General features: G+C 44.0%; 1 protein-coding gene across 46 annotated transcripts in view; it reads right to left on the reverse strand.

The window, feature by feature from the left end:
- The window catches only part of LOC147122949 (calcium/calmodulin-dependent protein kinase type II subunit delta), a 508322-nt gene that overhangs the window by 117487 nt on the left and 365397 nt on the right, over positions 1-25438 (reverse strand). For 30 of the 46 annotated variants that reach the window (XM_085962273.1, XM_085962277.1, XM_085962279.1 and 27 more), the window contains exons 6-11: positions 25232-25304; positions 17351-17453; positions 16056-16139; positions 8746-8840; positions 3948-4070; positions 1767-1850 (exon numbers count right to left, since the gene is read on the reverse strand). In XM_085962273.1, the coding sequence (XP_085818399.1) occupies positions 1767-1850; positions 3948-4070; positions 8746-8840; positions 16056-16139; positions 17351-17453; positions 25232-25304 (562 nt within the window). Of the gene's footprint in view, positions 1-1766; positions 1851-3947; positions 4071-8745; positions 8841-16055; positions 16140-17350; positions 17454-24187; positions 24261-25231; positions 25305-25438 lie in introns of all 46 variants that reach the window. The other 16 variants (XM_085962275.1, XM_085962278.1, XM_085962320.1 and 13 more) reach the window with 1 other exon arrangement.

Genomic DNA, 25438 nt, shown 5'->3' on the forward strand with positions numbered 1-25438 from the left:
ACTACCCTTTACCCCCGCCCTGGCTCCTACGCACTTGTGCCCGGTGTCTCACCATGTGCAGCTCCCACGTCTATCCTTGCCTCTAAAATACGTGCAGTGCCAGTCTCTGAGCTGGTGGCTGCGAGTGTAAGTTCGAGTTATGGTGTCTCTTCATCTTCACTGTCTTCTTCCTCTTCATCCTCTGACTGGGAAGGTTCCAGTTCTTGTGTACCTGCAATGAAAAAGGGAGAAGGGTTGGGTTGTGGCGAGGGGAGAGGAGAAAGTAAGACGTGCATGCTTACGTCATCTGAAGCTTGTGAATCAGAAGAGATTGTGGGATGAGGGAGAAGTGGGATGAGGAGGAGAGGGATTATTGTCGATCCCTCTAACCCCACCAGTGGCTACGGCCTCAGTGATGCCCCTTCCCATGATGGCCAGCACTATATGTAGGTAAAAAAATGCAGGTGTGCTTGTCCTCCTCCAGTTCTTTCCTGCTGCCTCCTATTATGTGCCACCTTCTCCTGCAATGAAAAGGGAAGTGTGTCAGTCAGTGTCCTGCAATATGTTAGGGTGGTGTGGCTGTCAGTGTGTGTGAGCTGTGGGTGTGAGGCTTGCACCAATGCTAAGTGTGTGAGTGTGAGGTAAAGCATATGAATTGAAGAGTTGAGTACTGATTGATAGAGATTGTTGGTGGGTGGGTGATGGTGGTATAATGAATTGATCAGTGGATGAGGATAGTGGTGCAGTTGGTAGGATATGCCATTTGAAGATGAACTCACTCACCTTGGCAACTCATGTCAGATTGTTAAACTTGTTCCTGCACTGCATCAATGTTTTTGGATCAACACTCCTGGATTTGACCTCCACCGTTACTTCTTCCCACTGCCTCCTGAGCAGATATCTGGACGGCCTCAAGCCCCCCTGCGGACACAGGATGTTTCTCCTTTTCTCCACGTCTTGCATGAAGACCTACAGTGCATCGTCAGAAAACCTTGGTGCTCGCTCTCTCCCATGTGAAGCCATTCCTCAAGGTATCACAGCCCAGATTCACTTTTCAATAAACTCCCACCACTTCTTGCAGCCACAATGCACCTTTAAGAGATGCAGGCTGCCTTTAAGTAGCACTAGCCACTTGCGATATCGGGCTGCCTGCTGATACGTGCAGCCAATGAACAATGCGGGTAGTACTGGCTGCATGCAACAATCATTTAAAAAAGTAGGCTGCTATTTAAAAAAGCAGGCTGAACAAATTTATCTTGCTGTGATACAGGCGTGGGTTAATCGTATACCGCGATGCCCAAGGCTATTTTTGGGGGTTAGCCAATTTAACCCCTGTAATGTTTAAGCATCCACACTCACTTGCAAGGTAAAAAAATTACAAGATGGTTGACCTTGTGACTGGAGCCACTCTTTTGCATGGCAATGTAATCCACCTTCTTGTCAGCCTTAGCTCTCCATTGAAAGTAACAAGTAACAGTGTTTAGGTAACTGTAGCTAGGTAAAAACTATAAATTACAGAAGTATATGTAAGTTTGTAGTTTTGCAGATGTGTATTTGATACATCCTTTTGGAATACCTTATTCTGCTATAAGAGTAATATATGTACCGACCAGTAAGCTTAGGTTTTATCCCCTCCATCTTTAGGTCACAAGATATTTATACTAGTGTTTTCCTATTTGAACTCTATGCATAAGATAATTCATTTCATATAAAAAACAAAGGATATCTAAAATTAGATTGAGGATTATATCTTCAGGTTTAGGGAAGAGAGCGAATTGATATCTGACCTTCAGTTTTCTTCTAGCATTGAATTTCTTCAGGCATTCCACAGTCTCCTGTCTGTGCATACAAGAAGCAACAGTCGATCGTTGCTGCAAAACAAAAACAAAATGAAAGATAAGCATTGCTGGTTGTACAAGTACTGATGTGTTGTGTTGCATAATAGTAACATTTTAGAAGTTTGGTAAAAAAAAAACGTGAATTTTTCTTAATCCTTTTAGAAGTGATCCACAATTTGTATATAATCACTCCTCTTTAGGGACTCCCATCTACTGAACAACTCATATGAGCATGGGAAAAGATCATCGAGCCCATCGATGCTCACCCTCTGCCAATTGTTTGTAATGCTAACACCTGGAGGAAGCAAATAAAAACAAATGTGGCCAATTTCAGGCAAAGCTCTCTGACACTTATATTTGCATGCAATTTTTTTTTTTTTTTTAAATAGGTATGTGAAATCAGTTTCGACATGTCTGACCAAAATCCAAATATACCTGATCTCACAACTTTATTTTTGTTTCTCTCCCAGTCTTTCATCACCATGTTTAAGAACATTTAAAATACTGCAGAAAGCCCATAAAATTAAAAAGGTCCGCCTAATTTTTATATCATTAGTACTAAAAAAAATTTCATCAGTGAACTAAACATGACTCAGGCATATAGGTAATACAGAGCCTTCTACTAAAAGTCGAGGAAACCCAATAAAGAGAACTGTAATTTGTCAATGTCACAAAATTAGATCAATGTTACTACAATTTGCCTGCAGTTAAATATATTGCAATATAAAGCATTTATCTCCTGGTATTCTCTGGAAAGTATATCTCTGTAAACTAATTTTGCATCTCCAACACCAGGTTCCCCTTCCAATGCTCAGCCTGCAGTCTTACAACCCTGGCAGTAAACAATAACCAATAACTCCCTCACTTGACTAGATGCATTTAGCCATCTTTCAAAAGCAAAGGAGGGAAGACCCAATTTAAAAAACAGTGCGGCTGGAACGTATCATATAAGATAACAAACAATTAGGGCAGTGGTGTCCAAAGTGTTGCTCGTGGGTCAAATCCAGCCTGAAAACTCCTTCAATCTGACCCACAGTTTTAACTTTTGTTTGCATGCTGAGTGGTTCGAACTTCAGGATTAGAAAAGCTGCTTGCAGATTGCTGCATTCAGGCCAATGAAGGAATGGCATTTTGCACTAGTCAGGAAGCACTTTTCAAATGTGGGAGGTTTACAGGATGGCAGATCAGGCCAGAAACAGCAAAAATGTAAGTGACAAGAGTTCTTGGGCTGAGGAGGAGTTATTTGCCGCATAGCTGGGCTTCGAATTTTTGCACGAGGGGCTGGATTGTTAGCACGGAGAGTTTAACTTTTAGTGCAAAGGGCTGGGATCTTTATCCTAGGAGACCTGGGATTTCTAGCATGAAGGGATTGGATTTTACGTATAGGGGCTTGAATTTCAGTCATATGCGGACCACTCAAAGGTTGTGTCATGTGGATTTGGTCCACTGCTCCAAAAGGTTGGGCACCCTTGGTCTAGGAAGTAAAGAGTCATGCACAAAACCCTACTGCCTAAAAACTCAGAAGTACATACAGGTCTGCAATTCACACCTGATCACCAGTCATCCTTCAGATAAATTCTAGGTCCACTACAATCCATTTTTTTGTTGCTACCCCCCCAGCAACCACCCCAAGACTTCAACACTTCATCTCAACTGACACTTCAATACAGTACTGAGAGAGCTGCATTGTTGGAGACATTAAATTGAAGTTGCAACTGCCCTTCATGGGAGCTCTCCCGGCATCCTGGCCAACATGTATCCTTTAACCAACTCCACTGAAAACAGATTAACTAGTCATTTATCTCATTGCTATTACTGTGCTCACATTGACAGTCACATTTCCCTACATTACAACAGTGATTACACTTCAAACGCAAAGTGCTTTGGGGCGTCCTGAGGACGTGGAAGACTCTATCTAAAGGAAAGTTCTTTAAATCTTGATACTATTTAATGGGAACTTTAAAAAAAAAATTTTATAAACTGATCACCCCACACACTTTTAGATTGCATTTCCAAATAATGAACCCAGAGCCCCATATCTGCTAAAGTACTGAACTGTCAGTAATATACCACTGCTAATAGTATGCACAGCATGATACAGTTATTGATGCAAAAAAGGCAGCAACTTACACAAATCCAGGGATGTTTCAGGGCTTCTGAGGCTGTGATCCGTTTGGCGGGGTTGATGGTTAACATTTTATTGATAAGATCCTTAGCTTCTGGAGTCACTGTATCCCACTCTGGTGATGGGAACTACAAAACATGAAATGACAGAGCTGACGAGACAATTATCAGTAACCTGACTAGACAATCATCAGTAACCTGACTAGACAATTATCAGTAACCTAACTAGACAATTATCAGTAACCTGATGTTTACCTGTGTAAAACCTTTGCAATTCATGTTAGCACTATACTTATGGGGGACAGCTGGTTTTTTGGGGAGGAAAAGGTATGAATTTTAATTCTTTCCAATAGAAAATTCATTGGTGTACTTTTACAAAATACTTAAACCCCTTCCAAATCATCTGAGACCATGGGTAATTGATTTTCTCTCTGAGCTGCTGAAAATCATTCTCTAATTGAAATGTTTTGAAAAATCCAGATATGTCTTTCAGTTCTAAAGTCCCATAATATACAGTCGCATGCATCAACACTGGAATTCCCACTAAAGAAATCACAGGGCAGTCAACAACAACATTTATATAGCACCTTTAATGTAGTAAAACATCCCAAGATGCTTCACAGGAGCATTATCAAACATAAGAAAATATTAGGATAGATGCCCAAAAGCTTGGTCAAAGAGGTAGGTTTTAAAGAGCGTCTGAAAAGAGAAGTAGAGAGGCAGAGAGGTTTAGGGAGGGAATTCCAGAGCTTAGGGCCTAGGCAGCTGAAGGCACGGTCGCCAAAGGTGGAGCGATTAAAATCGGGGATGTGCATGAGGCCAGATTGGAGAAGCGCAAAGATCTTGGAGGGTTGCAGGGCTGGAGGAGGTTATAGAGGTGGGGTGGGGGTGGGGGGCTGATGGCGTGAAGCCATGGAGGGATTTGAAAGCAAGGATAAGAATTTTAACATTGAGGTGTTGCTGGACTGTGAGCCAATGTAGGTCAGCGAGCACATAGGTGATGGGTGAACAGGACTTGGTGCGAGTTAGGATATGGGCAACAGAGTATTGGATTGAGCTCAAGTTCATGGAGGGTGGAAGATGGGAGGCCGGCCAGGAGAGCTTTGAAATAGTCAAGTCAAGAGGTACCAAAGACATGGATGAGGGTTTCAGCAACAGATGAGCTGAGGCAAGAATGGATTTGGGCGATGTTACGGATATGAAATTAGGCAGTCTTGGTGATGGAGTGGATAAATGGTCAAATACAACACCAAGGTTGCAAACAGTATGGTTCAGCCTTAGACTGTTGCCAGGGAGAGGGATGGAGTCGGTGGCTAGGGAAAGCGTTTTTGGCAGGGACTGAAAACAAAGGCTTCGGTCTTCCCAGTATTTACTTGAAGGAAATCTCTGCTCATCCAGTACTCATCCAAGCAATGTGACAAATTAGAGACAGTGGCGGGGTTGAGAGGTGGTGGTGAAGTAAGCCCACTCAGCTGGACGACAGAGGAGAGGCGTTGGAGGAGGATGGTGTGGTCAACCGTGTCAAAGGCGGCAGATGTGGAACATAATTCAGCCACCTGTAAAGGCTAATGATATAGGTTTCCCCACCAATCAGAGGAAGTCCAGCAGCCAGAAATTCAAGTTTTGAATTGCATGAACAGCTGTTTGTTGCCACCAGGATGTAGAAATGGCCTACACGGTAAAGATAACAGATTCCACTTCACAGGCCTGAACCCAGGATACTACAGAATTGCTTTAGTAAGGCAATTCTGTAACAGAAACGCTTTAGTAAGGCAATTCTGTAACAGAAACACAATGGCTCGGAATTTGCAGTCCTGATGACGGGATTTAGTGCATGCGCAGCCTAATGCCGAATCCTGAATTTGCGGTCTGTCATTCGTTGCTGCGCTGTGCCCAGTGCCCCCCCCCCCCGCCGAGCTGGCAATCAGTGAAACTTCTCAAATCAGGGTAACTGATGAAAACTTTGGCTCTTCCGCAATTAAATTCCCCACTAAAAGTTAGACCCAAAGGAATTAAGAGTAACTGGGGTTTTAACAGCTTATTGACTGCTAAACAAAGGTTATGGGCCTGAAAAATGAATTTTAATTTTGTGCAGTCAAATTTATCCATTTTAATAAAAATTAACATTGTTAAGAAACTTAAAATTCTTTTGAAGTTTGTTCATCTTTATTTTAGGTTTACTTTTCCCCATGTGAGAGCCCCAATACTTGTTTTGCTCTATCATTTTTTAAAAGTTAGAATTTTAAGAGCTTACTCACATCCTTGTTCACTCTGAGAATTCTGCATTTTGATTGGCTGCTTAGACAGCTTGTTGATGTCCCAGCAGCTCGCACTAGGGAATTCCCACTATACTCCGTTGATTTGAATTACGCGTCGGAAAACCCAAATTTCTCGACACAGAGATCACGAGATCTTTGTGTGAAATTTACTTCGGGGCCAGCGGCAAACACCTTAGCCAATAGAAGGGTGAAGCAGAGAAAAATGCTCAATCATGAGCTGGACATAAAGGCCTAGAAATTGGGTATAGCCCTGCTTGGGGCGTTAGAACTGGCGCTGCGCAAAGTTTATAGCCAGACGAAACTTATCGCCGCCTGGCGCGATATTGGGTTGCATCGCCCCTAAAGGGGATTGAGGCGCGAATTCAGGCGTTACATGGGACGCCTAAGGCGCTAAACTTCCGGCGCAACCCAATATCGGAGCGCAGCGCAGGTGCTCTCAATTACTGATGACCACGAGACTTCCAGGCGCCGGCCAGCTCTTAAAGGGGTGGGTCAGTCAGCTTCAGCATCCACACTCTGCGCCTTGCAGGCCTCAGAATCGGCGCAGGCCCTTCTCTGGCGCTAAAAACTTGGACCAGATGGAGAAGGTGAGACAGAGAGCAGAGCGCTTCAGCAATGAGGCTCTGGAGCAATTGGTGGCCGCAGTGGATCGCCGGCGAGATGTTCTCTACCCAGACAATGGCAGGAGGCCGAATCATAAGGACTACCGACGAGCTTGGAGGGATGTATGCCAGAGGGTCAACTCCAGCAGCATGGTGACCAGGAGCCCTGTCCAACGCAGAAAGAAATTCAACGACCTCACTCGGGTCGTGAGGGTGAGTGGTGTTGTTTCTGCATCCCTTCATTTGCACCTGACTTTATGGCTACAGGGTGGGCTGTGCCCCATTGGCCATCTGCCAGCAAGCACCCATGGCCCTTTCTGGGCACACACATGCACATTTGACTCAAGGCATCATGTAAGGGCTCTTGCACCATTGGGGGCATGAGATGATCACTCAGGGCATCATGTAACATAACTTCCCCTCCCTTCCCCTGCAGTCCAAGCTGGCGAGGATTGGCAAAGACCAGCTTCGCACCGGTGGAGGACCTCCACAAGTGGTCACTCTCACGGATCTCGAGGAGAGAGTCCACCAGATTCTTGGAGGACGTCCAAGTGGTCCTGTAACCACTGCAGCTGCCGACCCCATTGTCGACAGCGATGGTAAGGTTCTCACCTTTTACAACTGTCCCCTTCCACTTGTTCCCCCCGCCAGCATGCTTTCTCACTGTGGACCCATGTCATAGCCTTGCCGCAATCTGGCTTCCCTTGCTGCCAAGCTATCCTTTTGCTAAAGCCACTCTTCCACCTCCCTGCTTTCAGATGCTGCATCACCAGCTCGGGAGCCGGGCCCTCAAGCTGCCAGTGCCAGTGCCTCCGAAGGCTCAATGAGAAAATTACTGTCCAACAGAAGGTCAGCAACTCTCTCCAGCAACGATCAGAATGGCCAGCCCAAATGGCTGCAGCTTTTATACTTGTGCTGTCCCCTTTAAATAGCGCCCCCCGAGTCTGAGAAGGGCCTGGGAACGCTCCATCCAACTGACACTAATAGCGCCAGGCGAAAAGGTTGCGGGCGCCACCGAATATCCGGTCCGGGGCGCCAAAAAGGCGTTGCACACTGAAATGACGTCATGATCTGCCTGCGCCCGTGGGCGAGCAAAAAGAGTTAGCGCCGGCGCCAAAACGATACTCAATATGCAAGGTGGCGCTATATTCACTGCGCCCGCCCGAAAATTGGGTAACGCCCCAATTCTCGGGTTCTTTAGGCGCTAATCGCTGGCGCTACCAACCGAATTTCTAGGCCAAAATGTTTCCTAACTTAATACTCTGAAGGCCAGGTTTGTGTGAAGCTTCACTATAACAATTAACCTTACACAAGGTCAATCCACCTCTTATGGAGACTGGAATCAAAGAACAGATTGAATCCAATTAGTTGAATGTTCGTCAATATAATCCAGCTTTTAGATGAAAGCCTTTGTTATTTTTCCCTTCCCTCTCCTTCTTGGAATGCTAGATTTCTAGAGATTTTAGCAAACTGCCCATCAAAGTAAACAGTTTTATTTCTTGAACAGCTTAAAAGTCTAATCAATAATGACATTGTACACTTGTTCAGTTAACAAAACATTACTCCAGATGAGATCATGCCAGGATTCAAAGGCAACATGAGCACAGAAAGTTTGAATGTGGTAGAATATATTCTATGGAACAGCTGATAGATCAATCCACCAGGTTAGGTGCAAGTCAAAAGGATTGCTGACTGTACTAATTGTTTTTTCCCCTATCCCAAATGTACAAAACCTAAGAAAAGGAAAATTCTAATTTAGGTGGCACCGATTGCAATGTGTACCTTTTTAATAAAAAAGCATTTTGAGTGATAAATAGCACATTACTTATGAGGCAGGCAGAGGTAAATAATAAAAAAACTCAACATGCATTAATTAAACATTTTCAAGTGCTTGAGTTAGCAGGAGGTATTCAATTTACTCACATCATAAGCACCAGCCTTGATCTGCTGGTACAGCCTGTGCTGATCTTCATCCCAGAAAGGAGGGTAACCAACCAGTAGTATGTACAGAATAACACCTGCCAAAATTAAGGAAATACTAAATGTCTAAATTGTATTAGTGTGGCTAGACTATAGCTAGGCTGTCAAACAGAACAGGATGAGACCGTAGTAATTTATGGCCCAACATTTGCGATCGGAGGCTTCCCGCGGGCGGATGCCGCTGGCCTGTAAAATATCTGGTGGCCTAGGAGGTACGGAGGCCTGCGATCCTGGGCCTCGCCGGGAACGTGCGGGCAGAGGCCCACGTATCCCAGAGGTGTATGCAGTTCGCAAGCACCCATAGGATCATGTGGGCCGATCCAACCAATAAAAGGGGATCCCCATTTATACTTCTGGGTGCTCCGAACGTACGGAACTCCCATAAGCATAAATGGGGATCACTTAAAAAAATACACGAACACATGAAATAAATTTTAAAAAACATTACATATTTAAAATTAAAATGCCATTTAATTAAATATTTTAAGCAAAAATTTAATTTTTTGGGAAAAAAAATTGTATGTTTTAACAGGGCTAAAAATGAACTTACCTGATTGGACTGGGTTTTTATTGTATAAATGAGTGATAAAATTTTATTTTTCTATTTTTTTAAACTCTTAAAGCAGACCTTACGCCTGCTTTTACCAGGCATAAGAATTTCACGGGCATTCAGTGGGTGGAAGTTGGGCAAATAGCGCAACTCTCCACCCGCAGAGGCCCATCTCCCGGGGATGGGGAGGATCTATCAAGAAGATTCCGGGTTTTGGCGCATGCACTTCACATGCCTAATCCCGGAACCTGAACCCCCCGTACGGGTGCGTACACACCTCGTACACACCTGTAGGGGTCACAAAATACAGCCCATTGGCCTAGAAATTGGGTTGGGGCGCCAAAGTGGCGCAAAAGTCGCCTGAGCGCAGGATTTAGCGCAGCGATCGGAGTAATACCGATCGCCAGAAATTCAGTTTCAGTGCCCCTCGAGGGACACGGGGCGAGGCTCGAGGCGCTCCGCGTCCCTCTTAGGGCGCTGAAACTGATTATCGCAGCGCAACGTGCCGCAGCACGCTGCGTTACTGCAGGCCTTCCTCCCACTGTTAAGGGGGAGGTGCCTGCAACAGCGCGATCCCCGCTCGCGAATGCCGGCAAATGAGCCCGGCACCAAGGAGAAGTGCCGGGCTCTTGGGAAACAGCCGGCAATGCCGCGGGGGGGGGGGGGGGGGGGTGTGGTTAGGAAGCCGGGGATGGAGGTGCTGGCAGGCAGCCGCCGAAAAAGCGGCCGCCCCGCACCTCCACCGGCACAGTAAGGCCCCGTGAACCGGGCGCAGTTGCGCCGTTCGCTACCAAATATCGCGAACGGGGCACTGCGCACACCGATGACGTCATCGGTGGCGGCGCAGCGCAACAGGCTAACGCCACCATTAGCGCCCCTCCTGAATATTGCGGGAGGCGCAGCCAGTGGCGCTACAGCCACTGCCTGCCTCTTTAGGCGCTAACAGGTGGTGCTACTCACCCAATTTCTCCCCCATTATCTTTGAAAAAATACAGATATTTAATTTTAAAACAATAAAGTTTCAGCTCAATTAAGGATGTGATCTTCTCAGTGTTTGAGGTTGGGAAGTACACACACTCCATCAGTGATCTTCAGCTCTTTCCAGCAGCCTTGCTGCACACTGAAAACTAGGGTTAGTAGGAGCTGAGGACTGTTTCTGCACAGCCTTCACTCCAAATATCTTAACCTTTAGTTTTCAAGAAATATAGGCCTAGAAATTCCCTACCTTAGCGCCGCCAGTTAGCGCTGGAATCGTGGCGAAAAATGGCGGCCGCCACTCTAGTGCCCTTCTCTGGCGTGGGACTCGGCGGCCGCCATTTTGGTGAGGGCCTTAGCGCTGCTGATTGGAGATGCAAGTGAAGAGAGCATGACATGCACGCTGACTTAACGTCACGCTCTGCGAACTTCGACCTCAACACTGACTTTAGCGCTGGGTCCTAAGCTCACTCTGAAAAGCAAGGATTCAACAGACACTGTCAGCACTTCTTAAAGGGACATGCACATCTTTCAGGTGAGTTTGCATTTAAGCTTTTGGACTGGAATTTTTATTTTACTGAAGTAGTGGCTCGGTGTAATACATGTTAAAAGTTTTATTAAGTGTGCAGGGAGTACTGCTCAATGCTTGCAAGGCCTCGGATAGTAAAGGAAGGCTTCTGAGAAGACAGAAAATGTTGGAAATACTCAGCAGGTCGGGCAGCATCCGTAGAGAGAGAAATAGCGTTCATGTCTCAGGTTGAGATGCTGCCTGACCTGCTGAGTACTTCCAGCATATTATGCTGACATTTCAGATTTACAGTATTTACTCACAGAAGGAAGAGGAAGGCAGGCTCGAGGGGCCGAATGGCCTACTCCTGCTCCTATCTTCTATGTTTCACACACTTCTATGTAAGACGCAGAAGAGGAAAAAGCAGAAGAATCATAGAATGGTTACAGCACAGAAGGAGGCCATTCAGCCTGTCGAGCCCATGCTGCAAGAGCACTTCAATGAGTCCCACTCCCCCGCCTTTTCCCCGTAGCCCACAAATTTTTTCCCCTCGGGTACTTATCCAATTCCCTTTTGAAAGCCATGATTGAGTCTGCCTCCACCACCCTTTCAGGCAGTGCATTCCAGATCCTAACCACTCGCTGCGTAAAACAGTTTTTCCTCATGTCGCCTTTGGTTCTTCTGCCAATCACCTTAAATCTGTATCCTCTGGTTCGTGACCCTTCTGCCAATGGGAACAGTTTCTCTCTATCTACTCTGTCCAGACCCCTCATGATTTTGAACACCTCTATCAAATCTCCTCTCAACCTTCTCTGCTTTAAGGAGAACAACCCCAGCTTCTCCAGTCTATCCACGTAACTGAAGTCCCTCATCCCTGGAATCATTCTCGTAAATCTTTTCTGCACCCTCTCCAAGGCCTTCACATCCTTCCTAAGGTGTGGTGCCCAGAATTGGACACAATACTCCAGTTGAAGCCGAACCAGTATTTTATAAAGGTTCATCATAACTTCATCATGCTTTTGTACTCTATGCCTCTATTTATGAAGCGCAGTATCCTGTATGCTTTTTTAACTGCTTTCTCACCCTGCCATCAATGATTTATGCACATATACCCCCAATTCTCTCTGTTCATGCACCTCCTCTAGGATTGTACCCTTTTGTTTATATTGCCTTTCCTCATTCCTACCAAAATGTATCACTTCACACTTTTCTGCGTTGAATTTCATCTGCCACGTGTCCGCCCATTCCACCAGCCTGTCTATGTCCTCTTTGAAGTCTATCACTATCCTCCTCATTGTTCACTATACTTCCAAGTTTTGTGTCATCTGCAAATTTTGAAATTATGCCCTGTACACCCATGTCCAAGTCATTAATATATATCAAGAAAAGCAGTGGTCATAGTACCGACCCCTGGGGAACACCACTGTATATCTTCCTCCAATCTAAAAAAACAACCGTTCACCACTACTCTCCGTTTCCTGTCACTTAGCCAATTTCGTATCCATGCTGCCACTGTCCCTTTTATTCCATGGGCTTCAACTTTGCTGGTAAGCCTATTACGTGGCACTTTATCAAATGCCTTTGAGGAAGATGCAGCAGAGGAGAAAGCAGAAGAAAGGATGCAACCCAGACAGCCCTTTTCTAGCCGGGGTATCTGGAATGGAATTATCCGCCTGGGGTACTAGTGACCACAACCCCAATTCCCCTTTCAATATTTGTCCCACACCTTACCTTCCCTCTGTTACTGACCATCACAGTATCCTCTTGGCCACAATGCTGAAATAAAAGCCACCACAAAGCAAACTTTCCAATCCAACTATTTATATCTATCCATCCAATATGACATCAAGAAATCAACTCATCACCCTTATGCATTCCCTTAATGACAGTCTTGTGTGTGCCTTTGCCTATCCAACTGATGGTACGCAGTGCTACCCCATTGGTTGCGGTATGGCTGATGGAAGGCTGCTAACTTTCAGTGGGGGACACTGAAAATGCCCTTGCTGGTCGACCTTGAGGAGCTGGTGGCTGGGAGTGTGAAATCGAGTGACGGTGTTTCTTCTTCTTCACTCACTTCATGGTCAACCACTGGCTGGGCAGGCTGCATTTCTTGTGTGAAATTAGGAAGCACAAGGGTGGAGTTGTGGTGAGAAAAGGGCAGGAAAGCAAGAGGTGCATGCCAGAAGGAGGATAACGTATGAGGTTACCAGCATCATGTATCCTTTCAGGCTTGCCACTGGCCAAGGGCTCGGCCATGCCCCTGCCAAGAATGGCCAGCACTGTCTCCTCTAAGGGGGTGAGGTGAAGCTAGAAATGGGAGGTGTACCTCGTGTTTGGTACAAATTGTTGGTAGATGAGTGATGGGGGGGGGGGATTGGGGGGTGAAATTATACATTGAGCAGTGTGTGAGGCTAGTGATGCAGTTGGTAGGAGATGGCTTTTAAAGATGCATTCACTGACCTTGACCAGTGGTCTGAGGTCATGAGGCTTCTTTGGGCACTGGAGCTATGTAGTGAGGGGCGACACTACTGGCAGTGACAGCCTCGGTGATCTGATCCCACATCCTTCTTTCTGAAGGGCCTCCTGGCCCCTGTGGGTAGAGGACCTCTCTTGCAGTGCTGACCCCATGCACAAAGTTGGACTGCTGCTTGCGAGACCCTGGCCCTTGGCCAGTGGCAAGCCTGAAAGGATACATGATGCTGGTAACCTCGTACGTTATCCTCCTTCTGGCATGCACCTCTTGCTTTCCTGCCCTTCTCTCACCACAACTCCACCCTTGTGCTTCCTAATTTCACACAAGAAATGCAGCCTGGGTGCCCCCTCCCTGGCTTGTTGAGCCACTTGTGTTAGTGCTGAAGCACTTTCCCATTTTTTGAGGTGCAGAAGGGAATTCAGCTTTAAGAGCTGAAGACGCCCATTTGGGAATTCTTTTTAATGTTAATTTTCTTTCCAGAGGGCAGCTGAGCTGCAAGGGCTAAAAACTGCCTATTTTTACATGATCTTTTTTCCATTTCAGAAGGCAGTTCCCCTTTAAGAGACCGAACTGCTTTCTGAGATGGCAGTCTCGCTTTCAGAGCAGGCTGTTCTTGCGGCAATGACGCTACGGCCACACTACATTGGGGCCTCCTGCCTAGATGAACGCCACCAGAACATCGTTGCACTGTAAATTTAGCAGTGGGCTAATGTTAATTAGTCACCAATGCCAATCTACCAATCCTGCCAGTGCCACCATTTTCAGCGGTCGTTAACGCCGGCCTGCGGTGGCACTGGCAGATTTTTACCAATATCGAATGTTTAGCCCATAGGGTTCTAAGCCTAGACTGGAGATTTCCCAATACTTAATCTGTGAGGAAGATAATGGCTAAATCCAGAACGAGTGAAAAGAAAAGGGTTTCTCAGAAACCATCGCATCCAAGACTAAGGACCCAATCTCTCTATACAGAGCTGTGCATCAGCCTATAACGATTCGACCTAAAAGGGGTTAGTAATTCTAGGATTGCGTGCTGTAACGCGACAAGATTCTCATTAATGGAAATACCCAATTTGGATACCACCTAGAAAGTGAACTCAAACACTGGAAATTAATTGAAACTATAGCAAAAGAAGTGATTAAAAAGGATTTGAGATCAAATCCACTGGATAAATAAAGCACAACAAGGCTACCGGTTAAATTAACCATCTTATCATAAATGTAGTACTGAGGAAACATTGCTTGTCGATATTATTAAATTTTGATCTAAATTGTGATTATGAAATGGGAGAAGAAACCCATTTATTCAATGATTTCCACCTACACTACTGGAATGCATAAAACAATATTTCATTTGAGCTATAGCGGTTCCAGCATGAATTGAATAGTGTTTGAAAAGAGGAATTAAGAAATTAGCTTCCCCCAAGTGCATTGCAAGGCTTGTGATTGTGATTGGTACCGATATCTTCTTAAATTTGCTTTATCAACTTTTGAGCATTTCTCTTATTCTCATTGTCACTCTGGTGCTGCTGATTAGAGGCAAGAGTAAAGTGGCTTGGGGGAATTACTGAGCCTTAGGAAAATAGAGCCAAATTAGCATTTCACAGTAAAACCCTGCACGAGTCACACCAATGCAAATACAATTACTGCAACACTTGCATTAACCACTAGGTGGGCACTACCTATATAACAATATTTGTTGGGAATGCCAAGAGATGTGGTAAGGCAGGTGTCTTTCATTCTGCCAGCGCAATTTACACTTCATCTAGAGTCATCCTTTGTTTCTTAACCTGTCCCATTACCATCTCCTTTTGCCTTGAATATCTCTTAATGTCTCTTAACCTCTTCCGCCTTCCATCCTATCACAGGCCTTCCCTTTTGTTCTTTGATCCCCTCCCCCCCTTTCCCAGCCTCTTCACTTGCTTAAAAATCTGTTCCATTTCCTGCTTTTTTCCCAGTTCTGACGAAAGGTCATCGACCTGAAACGTTAACTGTTTCTCTCTTCACAGATGCTGCCTGACCTGCTGAGTTTCTCCAGCATTTTCTGTTTTTATTTCAGATTTCCAGCATCTGCAGTATTTTCTTTTTGTATGAATGGGGAAGGTTTGATTGTGACTTTATAGGATGGGTGAAGAAAAGCAGATGAAAGTTTAATATGAATAAACCTAAGGTAGACTGATAGGGAAATACAAAATGAGCTCGTGCTGAGCCAGTTGAGATGCTGCAATCTCATGTCAGGCAGCAGTTAGGAAACTGCAACTGGCCTTAATGCCTGTAACCTAGGGAAAGGAAAGGAAACAGCCATGTCCTCCTCCTGTCCCCAAATACTAAATACTAGGAATAGAAGATTCCCAGCAAAAACAGTTAATGAATCAGTCAACTGCTTTAATTAAAATAAACAGCAGTTCCTCAATGGCCTGGTACCCAAAGACACTGCCTGGCCTAACAACAGCATACAAACTACGTAATAAGTCCCACGTTTAATTCCTGGTCGGTGCTGAGCTACTTGATTTCAGCCTAAGCAACAGGTGAAGTGCTCCAATTGGCTTCAGTGCTCTTGGGCTAGGGAAGGGAAAAAGAGCCATGGTCCCCATTTCTCATCGCTATCCAAGGATTCCCACTAGAAAGGTGTATGCTTAGTTATTTTTAATATATATATAAAACTTTATGTCTGGTGAGGACATAAGCAAATTGGCTAAGATGTCCTCTATGGCTGATGGAATATGTTAAAAACAATCCATTTTACTTACCGCAAGCCCACATGTCCACTGGCTTTCCATATGGATCTTTTCTTAACACTTCAGGAGAGAGGTACCCTGGTGTACCAGCAAAACCTGCAGATTATCATGGCATTATCAGAATAGAAGTTGATTTGAAATAAATTTTATACTTTAGTAAACAAACAGCTTTGTACTTGTGCAGTTGTATTTTTGCCTTTCGTATCTGGTTAGCATGATGCAGAAAACAAGGTATTCATTTCAAACCATTAACCCAAATTTTACACGGATAGCAAAATTTAATTGGAATCCAAAAATCATCTAATTGAGGTTTTACTGATATGCATTATACAGCAGCTTTGCATTAGTTTCCACAGATCATAACCAAAATTTCAAAAACCAGTTAGAAAGGAGAACACATTCCTTATTTAGCCGATGATAAAAATTCAAAATGTCAATATCTTAGTGACGAATGCATAACACTGGGAGCAAAGAAACTGCAGTCACAATAAATTGTTTCATTTGTTCCCTTCTATTAACATTTATAACAGACACTTGCAGTAGCTGTATTAGCACAACGGACACCATCACTTGGATCCCAAGCCTCAATATGTTGCTCCAGTCAGATACCATGGGGGTCATTTTGCCTGTGGACAATCGTGTACAATGGGCTATATCGGCTCAGCCACACATTGAATACCTCTCTTGATTTTAGTTTCTATCTTTAATGGAATCGAAAATTGGGAGAGATGTTTAATGGGAAGCCGAACCAATATCACCCGTTTTACACTATTGTCCAAAGGCAAAAATGACTACTTACGTTCTTTGTACAATTCTTATGGCTGGTCAGAGAGTGTCCTGTATTGCAGGCCAGTGTGTTTGTAATTCTTTGTTCTTCTAACAGAAGAAAACTTCAGGGCGGGAGGTGTGGGGAAAATGCTAGCTGATGTTCGTTTTCCACCGGCACCACCTCGCTCCCCTTCAAAATGGTTATCATTACCCCACTGTGGCATCCTGCCCCATTGTCCCGAGCTGCTGGATACAAGAAAATGACCAAAGTTTGTTTGGTCACTGGCCTTGAGAACTGCAACGTGGGGAACAGCCACTGCTGAACCGGGCACCTTACTAACTGGTCCTTTGATTGAAAGGGGGATTGTTGTAGGCATCCAAACTTGCTTTGGCAGAAGCCATAAGGATTCTTTAGAAATCCCCAGATGGAGGTTCCATGACTGATTACTTATCAGTAGTGTGCAAAAAGTATACTGATGTGATCTGTTAACTGGCATCAAGCTGGAGGTGACCAAAAATTCATTTTACAATGTACTCACCAAACCATGCTTGCTGGTCTCCTTGGACTTCAATAGCCAATCCAAAATCTGCCAATTTCACAGCTGCTCCCTTCATTTTACTAGCTAGAAGCAAATTCTCTGGCTTCATTTTAAAGAGGTGGAGGAAAGAAAATGATTTAGCAAATCTCCAAGTTATAATTTTTCTTAACCCTTACATAATAAATTGTTACTCTCAGGCAGAATATTCAAACTCAATAATTCTCTACTAAACGGTTACCAAAGCATTATAGATCAGAAGTCTCATTTGTTCTCCAAAGCACCAAATTTTACTTCACTTGTAAATGTATAAATTAGTTAAATATTCACGTAGAGCAGAGAACCAAACAGTGAAAGTTCACAGATTATTCCTCTGTGATTGCTCAACGTCAATTTAAATCACTACTATCAACTAGAGCAGTCTCCAATCGTGGCAATATATCTAATTTATCTAGAGTGCATTTGTATTCCAAATCCAATCCATTGCAGCTTCACAACTCTATAGTGCTTTGAAAGGCTTCTCAACTGTTATGTTTTTCCTGCTTGTTTAGTGTTCAGAAATAAATAAATCTGAAATACAAAAGGGTCATATAATTACACAGGTCTTAAATGATTCCAGATCAATTAAATCTTGAAAAACATCTAGTAAAAGGGAATATTTTAGATAGAAGGCAAACTGTTGGTTTATACACAAAAAACAATCAAAAGGTATGTCACTTAACATTTTAGTAATATATAGGGCATACCACCAGAATTATCGGTAAATGGGCTGATACTGGGCTTGTTTTTCACTACCTATTTAGCATAAAATTTGTGAAAAAATTGGAAGCTTTTGCTGAAATCCTGTCACACCACTTTCAGCCTATAGAAACTGATGGTAGCTGGGACAACTGTCCTGTAATGCCTACTTCAAATCATAAAGACTGATGCTGTAAAATATTGTAAGTTGTAAAATACAGTTACTATTTTATTTAGATCATAACTATAGTGGTTAAAATCTCTGAAATTGGTTTCCACTGAACTAAATCATATTACAGGTACAGGTTGAACCCCGGTAATCCGGCACCCGACGGTCCGGCACCTTCAGTGGTCCGGCACGAATTGAAACCGGCGGTCTTTAGTTTGCGGAGCAGCCGCTCGGCGGCGCCACCGTTTCCCGCGATACAAACAAACATAATATTGTACCTAATATTGTTATTTTAGATGTTATTTACCTAACCTTCAGTGGTTCGGAATTTTCAATGGTCTGGCACCGGCCTTGTCCCGAGGGTGCCGGATTACCGGGGTCCAACCTGTACTACATTTAATCTGTAGAAAATTAAACAACTAATGTGCAAAGGGCCTTGAAGCACAAATTGTACTTAATTCCCAATTCAGTGGCCAATGGTTCAACCTCAGGAACAAGTGGCTATTTAAATAATTTACCTCAATTAGTCCTCAATTTGAGTCTACATGGAAGCAAACCATTTCCCGCAATAAGGGACAAGAAAGGGAAACCAACTGTAACCCAACTTGACCCATCCAAATCTACTGCGGATACACAGCATTATGGGCAGCAGTCAGCTGAAAGGGCAGGTTAGGTTAAATATGTGGTGCATGTGGGTGTAAAATAGACACTTTAAAATAAAAACCGATATTTTACGTCTTTATAGTTCTGGAATCATTTCAAATTCTGATCCGTCCAAGAACTCTATTTTGATTTCATAGAACACCAAGAATCAAAGAAGTTTAAGTTGATCAACAATAAACCACTGAAGATAACTATTGCAACGCTCTAAACATTATACTGTTGCTGGTTAAATGCAGTATGAAAGCCGCTGAAAGTTAATCACGTGCAAGAACACATAAGCACAACTGTAAAAGCACGTTAAGATTGAGCAACGCATAGAACTGGCAGTGGCTTGGTTGTTTAGCAGCAAAGTTAATTAGTCAATTAAAAGGCATGTATCTCAGGCCGAAGAGTCAAGTATCTGCAGTCATGCATGGAACAAGGCAAAGCATTTCAGTTTACAAATGTTTATTCTGGCTTAGATGTACCCCTAAAATTATTTTGTGGCTTCCAATATCTCTCTCTCTGCTCCAAGATAAATAAGTAGTATACTATCTATAGTAGAAATAATCGTGGACTTCAGGAAGTCCAAAGGCGGAAGCCACACCCCCATCCACATCAATGGGGCGGAGGTGGAAAGGGTGGCCAGCTTTAAGTTCCTCGGAGTCCACATCACGGAAGACCTCTCCTGGTCCCTCAACACCTCCTCTCTGGTGAAGAAGGCCCAGCAGCGCCTATATTTCTTGAGGAGGCTGAAGGGATGTAATCTGTCACCCCCGATCCTCTCTAACTTCTACCGCTGCACTATAGAGAGCATCCTGACAAACTGTATCACGGTATGGTACGGCAGCTGTAGCTCCCATGACCGGAAAGCCCTGCAGCGGGTAGTCAAAACTGCCCAACGCATTACCGGCACCCGGCTACCGACCATAGAACATATATATCAGAAACGCTGCCTACGGAGGGCACGGTCCATCATCAAAGACCCTACCCACCCCAGCCACAGTCTGTTCGCCCTCCTACCATCTGGAAGATGCTACAGATGCATTCGCACCCGTACGACCAGATTTAGGAACAGCTTCTTTCCCAGGGCTGTCATCCTACTGAACTCCACAAATAAACACTAAAGCCTGCACATCTGCCGATGCACTTTATTATGGTCATATTTATGCTAATATATATGTACAAATGTATGTTGAAATGTTTAAGTGTCCTAATCCAAATTGTACACGCTCGGGAGCCGCAAGCCTACATTTCGTTGTACTGCACTTGTGCACTAACAATAAAAGTTGATTTGATTTGATTTGATTTGAAGGATATAGGTACTATTTGCATTTTTAAGTAGTGCCTGGGGGAGGCGAGAGGTGGATAATTTGGAAAATTGCAAATGAAAGAACAAGTGAAGCAGTATGAATGCTTTCCACAATCTAACCACTGGTACAGGTCATACCTTAGGGCAAAATAATCAGTTTAGAAAAACCAAATGTGACGATGTGCATGAGCATGCTTTTTTTGACAGATATTTACCTTCACCTCGGCCTTCCAGAATTAGTTAACTGGTTCTGTTCAACTTACCTAAAACAAATCCTTTGTTGGATCTAATGATCAAGCACCTGAAGTAAATTTCTTGAAAGCAGAATGAAGCTTGAGGCCTTAAAATTCAACTAAAGGAATTTAAATTTGCAGCTAAATTTTATTCCAATTGTACTTCCACTGAAGCCATTCTTAGCATCCCTCTCAACCCCCAGTGGCCAGTTAAGAGCAACACAGGAAGAAACCTGTGTCCAGGCTGGATGCGCTCTTGACTGGAATGTGTGGCCTGGGATAACTGGAGAATGAGGATGATTCTTAAAAAATTATACAGTATATAAGTTTTCCAAAAAGTCAGGAAGGCATAAGCTGTGCTACATTATACCAGAGGTCACACAATATATTGCAACTGAAAAAAAATCATTTTTAAACCAGTGTTAGTTTAATAACTGGTTTAAAAACTTTTTATTTTCCAGGTGTAATATATAAACTGTAACTGGAGGCTCTGTTGAATCTTGCAGCTCACTAGAAACCCAGTTGTATTATGATGCTATATATTTTGGGACGACTACCAATCAATCAATTAGTTTTGAACTCCATCATAGGGATGACATTTAACTGCACCCATGAACTTTAAAAAAAAAAAATTCATGTATTGGATTTTAATGGTTATTTATAGCTATTCCTGCTGTATTGCTGAGATAACATTAAACATTATTTTCTTCTTTAGCAACATTTGAATACCAAATTCTGTACCTGCTTTGAAACTGGGAAAGGGAGAGGGGAAGAATGACCTTATGGTTGAAATTGACAACACTTTCTTTGGATAAGGTGAATCTGCACAAGGTATTTAAAGGGGACTAGGTATTGTACATTTAATTAAGGTATACTTCATTGTTAGCTTTGGACCAACTCTTTCTCCTATATGGCCCCATCAAAACTGTTCATGTGACATCATTAAATGCTAGAGTCCTCCTTGCCGATTCTCACTGCAAGAGTGTCAGGACTTTCCTGTGAAGTGAACTAGCCTGTTCTTTCTAGCTCAAATAATTTAGTTTTTCAAATAATTTAGTTTCTCATAGGCAGGGAAAATGAGATAACCTATCTCCAAGTAGTATTTTTAACCATCTCACCGCAAAAGGAACAAGGGGAAAATAATAATATCAGGGTTCATTTCTAGAGGAATAGAATTGAAAAGCAGGGAAGTTATGTTAAACTTGTATAGAACCTTGGTTAGACCACACTTGGAGTACTCTGTACAGTTCTGGTCTCCATATTACAAGAGAATATAGAGGCACTGGAGAAGGAGCAAATAAGATTTGGTAGGTACCAGAACTGAGAGTTTATAACCATCAGGAAAGACTGAACAAGCTGAGGCTCTTTTCTCTAGAAAAGAGAAGGTTAAGAGGTGACCTAATAAAGGTATTTAAAATTATGAAGTGGCTTGATGGGGTAGATGTAGAGAAGATGTTTCCATTTGTAGGGGAGTCCAAAACTAGGGGCCATAAATATAAGATAGTCACTAATACATCCAATAAAGAATTCAGGAGAAACTTCTATGCCCAGAGTGGTTAGACTGTGGCACTTGCTACCACATGGAGTAGTTGAGGCAAACAGCACAGATTGCTTTAAGTGGAAGCTAGAAAAACACAAGAGGGAGAAAGGAATAGACGGATATGCAGATAGGTTTAGATGAAGTAGGGTGGGAGGAGGCTCGTGTGGAGCATAAATACTGGCATAGGCCAGTTGGGCCAAATGGCCTGTTTCTGTGATGTAAATTCTATGTAATTCTAGGAGTATGAAGACCCATAAGTTAAGAGACACTGGGGGAGAAATTCAGTAGGTTGCACCACCCGTTAGCGCCTTAAGAGGGCGCTAAGTGGGTCGCAAGCCAACTTGCGCCCGGGCGCGGCACTGCCCACGCCTCCCGCTAAATTCCGCGGGACATTAGTGGCGGCGCTAACCGTTAGCGCTGCGCCGCTGCCGATGACGTCATCGGTGTGCGCAGCGCCCCGGCCACGATATTTGGCAGCACTCCCTGATTTACCGCCGGACGCTGTGTCCGACCGGTTCAGGGGGGCCTACCTGCGGCCGGGGAGGCGCAAATTAAAGGCGAGGTGTGGGGCGGCCATTTTTGTTGTTGGCCACCTGCCAGCACCTGCCTGCGCTCCCGTCCCCGGCCTCCTGAACCCCCCCGCGGAGTGCCGGCTGCGCTCCAAGAGCCCGGCACTTCTCCTCGGTGCCGGGCTCTTTTGCCTGCACTCCCGATCCTCGGGGGCCCAGCTGGGCCCCAGATTGCGCTGCACAAGGCCCCTCCTCTTTAAGAAGGGGAGGAAGGCCTGCAATACCGCAGCGCGACGTGCCGTAGCGTGTGGCACTGCGGCATGTAGCGCCACAATATTCACTCGCAGCGCCCCAAGAGGGATGCGGGGCGCCTCCAGTAGCGCCGCGCTTCCCTTTGGGGTGCAACAACTCAATTTCCGGTGCGCGGGCGCGAATGTTTCCGGGGCACTACTTTTAGCGCCCTGGCGAGGCTGGCGCCCCAAACGGGGCTATACTCAATTTCTCCCCCACTAACTCAGACACATAGGGCAATTGGAAAGAGGAAAGCAAATGCATACAATGGGCAGGTAGCAGAATTAAATTTAAGATGGTGAGACAGTTCTCCCTTCTGCCAACCCCGCACCCACACCCCCCAAAAAAAGAAAAGTCCCAGAGAACAGAACAATGCTCCTGGGATGTACAACACAGCCCAGTGTGATTTATATCTTTCATACCTGCCATCCTTATGGCTTTACAGTAAAATGTCAAATGATGAGCAACCTCAAGCTATGGACCATTTTCCTTAAGGGAAAGAAGACTTTCATCCAGTTAGGTGCCAGAAGTGTAAACATGATTTGCTAACCTATCATTTATTTCCATTATTATCTACACACTAATTCTATCCGGCTCAGAAATTATACTCCCTCCGCCCCTTGCTTCCCCTCCCACCAGGGCACTGACTCTTGCTCAGATATGGTTATACAGAGGCTGGCAGGCTTCTTGTACTTCAACCAAGTGACCAGTCTTCATATCTAAATTGAGACAGTAAATGTTTGGATGCTATTTATCATGGAGGATATCAAACCTAGGTCCAATTCTGTCCTTATTCAACACACGAGTGTGGGTGAGACAGGGACGCTGAATCCAGCAGGTAAGTGTAAAGGCACTTACCTCCTGGATCCAGCAGACCTCGCCTCCCTTTAGCTGGTGGGTTCCCTGAGACCTGGAGTTAAATTTGAAATGGTGGATCACCATGAGGCACACCAGCCTCATTATAATCATCATGTATGGGCGAGTTGGAGTCGGGATTCAGTTTTTTAACTCTAATCTCCCACCCGATCCCAACCCACCCGTCTTTTGACCATTTAGATAAAGCACAAGAGGACTTGTAGCATCATAGTGTAGCATCAGTCGCCACCTTCAAGACAACAGTGAAGAACAGCTCAGTAGATTGAGAGAAAGGAGAGCCAGAATTGCTCATGCAGAATTGTTTTTTTTTGGAAAATAAATGATACGCCCTCCCTTCCCCAATCTGCTTCCCTCCTATAGGCAGTGACACATGTTGAGGGTACTGTTTCTGGGCAGCAGCCGCCCACTGGTACCTTACACAAGTAGCCATTCTTCATGTGTGGAAGTTGGAAGAAGCTTTGATTCTACTACATGCATGACTGCAGAACTGTTTGAACTGTTTAAATTATCACCATCTTCAAATCACTCACCTTCAGGTCTCGATGGACCACACCCATCTGATGGCAGTGTAGCACAGCCTCCAGGATCTGCTGAATGCAATGACTGCATGCAAACACCAGGGGCGTGTGTTAGTTCCAAGCTGACACTCACTCTCTGTGTACTGTTGGCGAGACTGGTTTCATAGTCAATAGCAAACAACTGGTGTTTTTTTCTGAATCATCCTTAAAGGACCTAAACACACGTGCTCCAGCAGAATAACCTTTGGCTCATTAACCAAGCGTTCATAGCTTCCTTTCATTTACTTCAACTAGATGCATAAACATCCTTCTTTTAGCAGATTAATAAGGGGAAAGAATTACTGTACTGGCTAGACACTCAGTGGTAACCATGAAGTTACAATTAGCCAATGAGAAAACAGTAGCAGGTAGCTACTTTAACAATTATATATTAACTTAGTTCAACATAATGGTTATCATGACACCACCTTTGGCAAACAAGTGATTTTCAAATGAAAGTTAGTTTATTCGCTGCCAATCATTTTGCACTTTTCATCAATACTTCTGTTATACATGAGGTAGGTTACAAACACTGTAGTCAACATATAGCTTTTGGTTTAGGTTTAAAAAGAGTGTTGCCATGCTTTTAACATTTTATAATTTCTCATTTTCATCTATTGCCTATTCATATTCCAATGGAGTAACGTGTGACCAGTTGTGCAAATAGTTGCTATCACAGCCTAAGTCTCAGAACAGAAGTGGTGTTCATTTCACACGCAGCAATGCATCATAAGCAACGGATTAAAAAGATTACAACATATTTACACACCCACACTTTTCACCATAACAATTCAAACAAAAGTTTTTAAGAAATGTTCAGTGTCCAGAACCTTAAAATTGTAAAGACTTCCCCAATTGAGTTTGAAAGCTTTCGGCCATGATGCATAGCAGACATGTGGACTTGCAAATTGGTAAGAGGCACCATGCAGATTGTGCTGAGGCAAGGGAGATCTTTCAGATTGTTTTCCCACCCCCTATGAATGTATTTCTGCTTGCAGTTCATGGGTAAATACTGACCTTCAGGTCCCTGTGAACTATGCCATTAAGGTGACAATGATTTACACTTTCTAGAATCTGCTGTATACAATGACTGTGAAGAAACAAGGGCAGAATGGAAGGGAGAAGAAATTTAGGGTACATTTTCACAGCACACACATAGAAAGTTCACAGTACTGAACAGAACTTCATCAATTGCAACTTGAAAAAGGAATAAAAATGCGACAA

The sequence above is a fragment of the Somniosus microcephalus genome, chromosome 2 (genome assembly GCF_052327205.1).
Source record: "Somniosus microcephalus isolate GS21.2 chromosome 2, FLI_Smic_1.0, whole genome shotgun sequence".
Taxonomy (NCBI): domain Eukaryota; kingdom Metazoa; phylum Chordata; class Chondrichthyes; order Squaliformes; family Somniosidae; genus Somniosus; species Somniosus microcephalus.